The sequence below is a fragment of the Littorina saxatilis genome, linkage group LG17, assembly GCF_037325665.1.
Source record: "Littorina saxatilis isolate snail1 linkage group LG17, US_GU_Lsax_2.0, whole genome shotgun sequence".
Lineage (NCBI taxonomy): Eukaryota > Metazoa > Mollusca > Gastropoda > Littorinimorpha > Littorinidae > Littorina > Littorina saxatilis.
In genome coordinates this window covers 19974202-19982450 of record NC_090261.1, presented here as the reverse complement: position 1 = coordinate 19982450, position 8249 = coordinate 19974202, and the positions used below count along the sequence as shown (strand labels likewise).

At 43.2% G+C, this 8249-nt stretch overlaps 1 protein-coding gene across 1 annotated transcript; it reads right to left on the bottom strand.

The window, feature by feature from the left end:
• Positions 1–6929: 6929 nt before the first annotated feature.
• On the bottom strand, positions 6930–7818 carry LOC138952709 (52 kDa repressor of the inhibitor of the protein kinase-like). The gene is made up of 2 exons (XM_070324416.1): positions 7764–7818; positions 6930–7294 (listed from the first exon to the last, which is right to left on the bottom strand). The coding sequence occupies exons 1-2, from the start codon at positions 7816–7818 to the stop codon at positions 6930–6932; spliced, it is 420 nt and encodes a 139-aa protein (XP_070180517.1).
• Between the last annotated feature and the right edge of the window lie 431 nt (positions 7819–8249).

Genomic DNA, 8249 nt, shown 5'->3' with positions numbered 1-8249 from the left:
ATCTATACATGTTGCAACTTTTAATCGATTTTTTTACAATTTAGCCAACCAAAAGTGTTTATAATGCAGCAACATATCTGCATCTGTTCAAGAAATTGCCGCGAGACACAGCAGAGAAGGCGATAGGCATTAAACCGGGCGTACACCCCCCCCCCCCCCCCCTGCGTGAACATCTCAACAAGGGGAAAGTTGCATGGGCAGCCTACTTCCCTGTCATCAAGTGAAAAGAGCTGCATCTTGCACTCACCAGCCAACAACACTCACCGAACACGCTTTACGTACATCCGGACTCCCTAATTTCAAACTTTTAAAAGGCTGACTTGTGCTGACTTTGTCTTAATGATAAAACCTTTTCTTTCGTTTTAAACAAATGTTTTTTTGGTGTTTTTTTAACAATGTTTATCTCACCAGCTGTCAGTTATTTGTTGAATTTTAAACGTTCCATCTAGCACTATAACGAGGCTTGATTTTGACACATAGGGTCTATATAAACAAACTCTTTGCAAAAGGACCCAGGGTCTGGGTGGCCGAGTGGTAACGCACTTGCGCTCGGAAGCGAGAGGTTGCGTGTTCGACCCTGGGTCAGGCCGCAATTTTCTCCCCCCTTTCCTAACCTAGGTGGTGGGTTCAAGTGCTAGTCTTTCAGATGAGACGAAAAACCGAGGTCCCTTCGTGTACACTACATTGGGGTGTGCACGTTAAAGATCCCACGATTGACAAAAGGGTCTTTCCTGGCAAAATTGTATAGACATATATAAAAATGTCCACCAAATACCCGTGTGACTTGGAATAATAGGCCGTGAAAAGTATATACTCGCCTAACACGCTTGAGATTTACTGGCCGATGTGAATGCGTGATATATTGTGTAAAAATTCCATCTCACACGGCATATTGTAAACGCCATGAGCCTCCCCTCTGGGAGGGTATGTGCGTAGAAATACTCACTATAATAATAATAAAAAAATTCTTACGCTCAACGAAAAACAGCCTTAATGTGCCCAGCGGTGAGCATAGAAATGATAGTATGTTTGTAATGTAATGTAAAACCTTGGCCGGGGACCGGGTGCCTTTGACCGACAAAATTGCAACCCGACAACTCTAATGCTAACTGTACTTTTCTGTCAGCCCCATTGTGACCACCAGTGCAACCTTAACATCTGTGTCACTTTCCCGCATTTATATAATGGTTGGAACAGTTAGGCATTTCCGATTCGTTCCGTGTCTGTGTGTGGTTTGGAAATTGCGTGCCGCACCTGCTGTTTTACTCATGTCAGTGGTGGTCCAGAATTGTTCCTGCTGCTGATGTAGCTCGTAACTGTACCTTGCAGGGTACTGGTTGTAAGACGTTTGGGTGATGTCAGTTTTGCGGTGTGTGTGGGTGGTGTACGTGTGTGTGGTGGGGGGAGAGGGTCAGTATGTTTTGTCTCTATGTATGTGTTCGTGTGTGTGTTAGTATGTGTGTGTGTGTGTGTGTGTGCATGTGTGTGTGTGTATGCGTGTGTGTGTTGGGGCGAGCGTGCGTGCGTGCGTGCGTGCGTGCGTGTGTGCAACGGAGAGAGAGAGAGAGAGAGAGAGAGAGAGAGAGAGAGAGAGAGAGAGAGAGAGAGAGAGAGAGAGAGAGCGAGAGAAAGAGAGACAAGACAAGACAATGATTTATTTCCGTATAGGCCATTGGCCCCTGGAAAGGGGGTGAAATGTACAATGACAACTGTTCGTGAAGCTTGCAGCGTGCAAAAAGCAAAACAAAAACAAACAAACATATGCAATACAATGTGTCTAAATCAAATCAAATCACGCTTAAAATATTAGTGAAATGATGCATCCATAACAATAACATTTTCAATAAAATTTTCTCTACTTCGCAGTGCATGAAATATGTCAGTTCCGAATTTACGACAGATGGTTTCATATCTGCATTTTAACAAATCGATATAATCTTGGTGACTACAAACAACAACATTCAAATATTTCTGTCTCAGGTTCTTATAAAGTGGACAAGTACAAACAAAGTGTTCTTCATTTTCAATTACATTCTCTTTGCAATAACAACAAATTTGTGACTAATCTTTACGAAACATACGTTTAAACAACGATCCGTTTAGTGGTAGCGACCTTAAACGCAGTTTCACCAAACCGTCTCGGAAACATTTTATATTCACAAAATCAAAATACCTTTCGGACTCAAACATTAACTTATTATGTCCTGTAATGTTGAAAAATATATTTTTCTTCGATGAAACCATGCCACTCCTAAACATATACATCAATCAACCTTTGCTTCAATAAAGAAACAACAATCTTCTCAGAACCAACTGCCTGAAACTGCCAGGCATATCCGAATCCTAATTTACAAAGAAGTTTACGCACATGTGAAACCCAGCAGGTCTTACCATTTTCATCCAAACTATACAACATTAGGTATGCTTGTTTCGGTAAACGTGAACTATCCATCTGAACAACTTTTAACCAGTTTCGAATTCATCTTACTGGACTGTTGATAAATAATGGGTAACGACCTGTTTCTCCATAAACAAATGCATTGGGTACTTTTAATGAAACATTTAAATAACGTTTAGAAACAAAAGTATGCACCTTTTCTATACTGGCTAACCTGTGAAGACCCCACATCTCTGCGGCATACAACAGTACCGGCTGCACCTGCGAGTCAAAGAGTTTAAAAAGGGTTGTCTTTGATATTTCACTTTATCTCGATAAACACTTAACACATTCAAAAACTGCACGCTTACCTCGTACTGCCAAAGCATCAACATCCTTTAACAAACTCAGTTTTGTTGTGAATGTAAAACCCAGATAATTATATTCGTTCACGTTCACCACATCCAGTTGCTTTCCATCAAGAAACCATTTTTCTATTCTGCCCAGAAAACCTCCTTTTCTAAAAACCATGATCTTGGTTTTCTCAACATTTATATACAAACATAAATCTTTACACATTTTGTTTAGTGCATCAATTTGATTTTGTAGCCCTCCTGGAGAATTTGACAACAAAATAATATCATCAGCAAAAAGCAGTAGGAAAATGTCATTCAATCAAAGCAACAATTGAGAGAGAGAGAGAGAGAGAGAGAGAGAGAGAGAGAGAGAGAGAGAGAGAGAGAGAGAGAGAGAGAGAGAGATCAAATCAAATCAAATCAAATCAAATCGAATCAAATTTTATTTTTCGAGGGTTGGGGCATAAGCAATACAACGAGCTTTTTTTCAACCAGCCCTCGCCCAGAGAGGGGACTAATCTAATCACATATTTACACGGATATTAACGTAGAAAAAAAGGTTGAGAAAAACAACAACATATGAATATTTACACATTACATATTATACACAAATATAAAGCGTCGTATATGTAACGTAGTGAAAACAATGCTGAATACACATGCATGAGTAAATGTGTTATTATAGCTTTGAGTGTTTTTGTGTGGATATAATGAACACTGATGCTTTGGACAAATGAAAATATAACTAAACGAAGTCTTCCATCACTGTGATTTTTCGTAATTTAACATTAAATACAGTGAAATACACCTTAGAGAGAGAGAGAGAGAGAGAGAGAGAGAGAGAGAGAGAGAGAGAGAGAGAGTGAGAGAGAGAAAGAGAGTTAGAAAGAGAGAGGAGAGAGAGAGAGAGAGAGAGAGAGAGAGAGAGAGAGAGAGAGAGAGAGAGAGAGAGAGAGAGAGAATACGAATACGAAAGTTTAATTGCTATTGGCCGTCGGCCCCTCGCAATGGGGAAGTTACAGAATTCACGCGCGACAAACGTACGGTGCAGGAAAGGGTAGAAACCAAACCCCGAGAGAGAGAGAGAGAGAGAGAGAGAGAGAGAGAGAGCATGGGGGGGGGGGGGGGGGGTGCTCACACACGTGTATGTGCGTGTGGCAATGCTGAGCCCATAGGCGTACTTACATGCGTCATTGTGAAAATCGAACAGCTTAAAAAAACCTTGTACAGCTAACCCTTTTAGTCGAAACTCTCAATAACAACAGTATCCATTTCACACACGCTGGACATTTTTACATTTGTACAGCCACCTTTAGCTAAAAAAATAATTGAAAGTCAAATACAGATACATGTACTCTATATCCTGTTTAAAGGTTACAGTGATATCACAGCACTGTTAAACATACCCCTTTTCACGTGCAGAACTCAGAACCCAACTGAAATGTGAGTGATTTGTGGGATGATTAAAGGAAACAGCAGAAAGCAAGTCATTCTGTGATCAATAGATGCCGCCTTCAGGAAGGTAAATATTATTTTTACATTTAGTCAATCGTTGACTAAATGTTTGAAAATAGACTGGGAATCGAGACTAGGGTCATTGTGTGTGTGTGTGTGTGTGTGTGTGTGTGTGTGTGTGTGTGTGTGTGTGTGTATGTGTGTGTGTGTGTTTGTGTGTGTGTGTGTTTGTGTGTGTGTGTGTGTGTTCAGAGCGATTGCTAAAAAACAACTAGACCGATCTTCATGAAACTTTGCTTCCAAATTCTTCCAGATGATATCCCAAGAATAGATTTTCCTTGTTTTGATAAATGTCTTTGATGACGTCATATCCGACTTTCAGTGAGAGTTGAGGATGCACTGTCACACCCTCATTTCTTGATTAAGTTGATTGAAATTTTGGTCAAGTAATCTTCGACTGTGATTTGATTCGACGAAGCCCGGACTATGGGATTGTATTTCAGCTAGGAAGCTCAAACATTAACCAAAAGGTTAATTAGGCACTACGTTTGCATGCTTCGAGGAGACGAGCTGGACCCGTCTCAGTCTAAGGGCTTAGGCTAGCTGTTTTTTGAGTGTTTTTTTGTTTTGTTAACCTTTTAGTTTCAGGCCAACAAATTGACTAAATGTTTTTATATCGCTTCACGCGACTGGTTCTTTTTGTCTCTGTTTATGTAAGCGATTGGAATCTGTCTCGCTTACGCAACTTTTGTGTATTCTACTTAGATTGTAGAGACATCTGTCCCGCGTTATCTTCAAGGCACTACCCTTCCTGTGTGAACGATTTGGCTCACCATCTCAGATCTGGCCAGGCTTTTAACATTGGATAAGACAATTCTTCCAGTTGGACACATACTAAAAATCAACAGTCCGCATGCTCTCTTTGCAGAGTGGGACTTTATAGATGAATGATTCTTTTTCGCGACACCAGTGTCAATCTGCGAAATGAGTTCATAAAACAATTGCAGGGCGGGGATGTAGCTCAGTCAGGGCGGGGATGTAGCTCAGTCAGGGCGGGGATGTAGCTCAGTCAGGGCGGGGATGTAGCTCAGTCAGGGCGGGGATGTAGCTCAGTCGGTAGCGCGCTGGATTTGTATCCAGTTGGCCGCTGTTAGCGTGAGTTCGTCCCCACGTTCGGCGAGAGATTTATTTCTCAGAGTCAACTTTGTGTGCAGACTCTCCTCGGTGTCCGAACACCCCCCCGTGTGTACACGCAAGCACAAGACCAAGTGCGCACGAAAAAGATCCTGTAATCCATGTCAGAATTCGGTGGGTTTTGGAAACACGAAAATACCCAGCATGCTTCCTCCGACAGCGGCGTATGGCTGCCTAAATGGCGGGGTAAAAACGGTCATACACGTAAAAGCCGTGGGAGTTTCAGCCCATGAACGAACAAACAAACAAAAGCTACTCTGCACAGGAAACACTTGATTTCTTCTATGTCTCAAGTGTGAGGGATATAGAGAATACTGCATGACTTGCTGTGTCATGTCAGATTTACACGTGTTAGTTGTTATTCGAATAAATATGAAACAAAAGACGATATGCTCCCCCTCGGACCGACAAAAAAGCTGGTCTGTCAACAACCCATCAAACATCTTATAATGTTCATGCAGCCATGTGTTGGGGGGGCCCGGTAGCTCAGTTGGTAGAGCACTGGACTTGTGATCGGAAGGTCGCAGGTTCGAATTCGGGCCGGGACGGACACGGGTCAACTTTATGTGCAGACCCAGAGACGGAAGCCATGTCCCACCCCCGTGTCATCACAATGGCACGTAAAAGACCTTGGTCATTCTGCCATATGATGTTTGTTTATCTGTCTGTGAGCCTGTCTGTCAGTTCTTCACAGACGTGTATACTCAATTTGAACAATGATAACAATCACCTTTCTTTATTCTTTCTGTCTGTCTGGTTTGTTTGTCTGTTCTCCTTTCTGTCATAATACATGTATTTGTGTTTGCATACACCATGTCTATAAGCAACGGGCTTGTTCAGCAAGTACGACAGCATTGGTAGGAGTGATGTGTGTGTGTGTGTGTGTGTGTGTGTGTGTGTTTGTGTGTGTCTGTTTGTGAGTGTGTGTGTGTGTGTGTGTGTGTGTGCGTGCGTGTGTGTGTGAGTGTGTGTATATATTTGCGTGTTTGCGTGTATGCGTGTGTGTGTGTGTGTGTGTGTGTGTGTCGATGTGCTCTAACTCTTAATACTACTACAGGTAGAACTCATCCTCACTGCTTCTTCCCCCCGCCCCGCCCCGCCCCGCCCCCTCCCCACCACCACCCCCTGGCATTTGCAAGTGGTGGTTGGGGGGGGGGGGGGGGGGGGCACGCAGTACAACTAACTGAAATACCGACATCGATGAGCTTACAAGGACGTGTGGACGCGGTGCACTCAATCAAAACTGAAAATCGAGAATTCCACTGACTCTCAGGGGCGGATCAGTTCATTTTATGGGGGGGGGGGGGGGGGGTGTTTCAAAAGTATATTGTGAAGATATGGGTGTGTAGCTTGCTAGGGGGGTCCGGGGGCATGCCCCCCGGAAAATTTTGAAAAAAAGGATGCAAAATGGTGCAATCTGGTGCATTCTGAGGATGATCATTACCAGTTTCAGGCAGCAGATTTTGTCACTGATTAATACCCCCAAAATTGAAACTCAATGTAAAATAAAGAAATGTATACCTCATTCAACATAATAGTCTTTGCTGTCACTCAGCACTAAGCATCCTTCGTGGAAGGAGCTTCATACTTGTTCGGAATCGGGCTGCAAATGTGTCCACAACCTCCTCCACGTCCTCCGGCACATTCCGGTGTACCAGCATCAGTGCCAGTCCTACCAACCTATCCTCACCCATGGTAGAGCGCAGGTAGTTCTTCAACACTCTCAGCCTGCTGAAAGACCGTTCACATTCACAGGTTGTGATGGGAAGAGTACAGAGGAGTGACAGGAGCTTGTGGACGTTAGGGTAGAAGTCTTTATTGCAGTGCTCCAGTGCTGTTGCTGCTGTTTTCGCCACTAGGATGTCAAGGTCGAGTGCGTGGTCGTGCCATTTGGTGAGCCATCTGTTGTACTCTAAAGCAACAGAAAGAAGACGGCCCGATACATAAGATCAACCAAACACAGTCCCATTCGCCTGACTGAATCACTGTACTGAGAAACCACTCTTTGTTTAAAGGGGCATCACCCGAAGACAACCTTCGGGTCGCATGCGCATTGAGAAGGGGCGGAGCTATGTTCAATCTAGACAAGTTGCCATGCTGCCCCCAACTTCATACATAAGTGTAGCAGTTTTTGAGCGCCTTGGGACATTCAGAGATTGAATATATATATCAGTGGCAAAATAAAATCTCCAATAATGGCAATCAATCAACCAGTCAACCAATATCAGCATGTACAGATCTGCCGTGATTGTGCAGTCATCATTATGCATATATCTGAATCAGGTTGTGCACTGTAGTGCACTGCTGCTGTAATCAATGATTCAATTCATCGTGGCATGCGCTGCTACAGCAGCCTATCCGGTAACCACTCGTTTACTAACCTTCAGTGTTGTGGAAAAATGACGCGATGTTTTTGACGCCTTTGTTCGGGGGCATTCTGAATGATCTTCAAACTCATGGCGCCAGTAAACCGGAATTGAGAAGAAAAGTAAGACCGTCTAGTTGCCGAAATGAAAAAAAACACACATTTCCGATCCTATCGTGTTTCGTATCCAAAGCACTTCGTACGGTTACCGTAACGGGTACCCAACAAGAGCTGTCGGGTGAGACTCAAAGGGGGAAGGGGGGGGGGGGGTGAAAAAGAGGCGTGGACCCCCCCCCCCTCTTTTTTTGATTTGTTTTGCGTTTGGTCAGTTTGAACAACAACAACCCAAAAAAACACAAACAAATATTTTATTTTTTTGGCTGGGGGGGTCCGGAAACCCCAGAAACCCAGTTTTTCTGCAGTAAAACAACATCACCGTTTTATTGCAGCATTCTTGATTTCAATTTTACTGCAGTAAAACTGTTTTACTGCAGAAAAAAAA

Coding starts and splice junctions, on each gene's coding strand:
- LOC138952709 (XM_070324416.1), bottom strand. CDS start 7,818: ATGCCCCCGAACAAAGGCGTCAAAAACATCGCGTCATTTTTCCACAAC. Junction 7,295..7,763: donor ATTTTTCCACAACACTGAAG/GTTAGTAAACGA, acceptor CTGTTGCTTTAG/AGTACAACAGATGGCTCACC.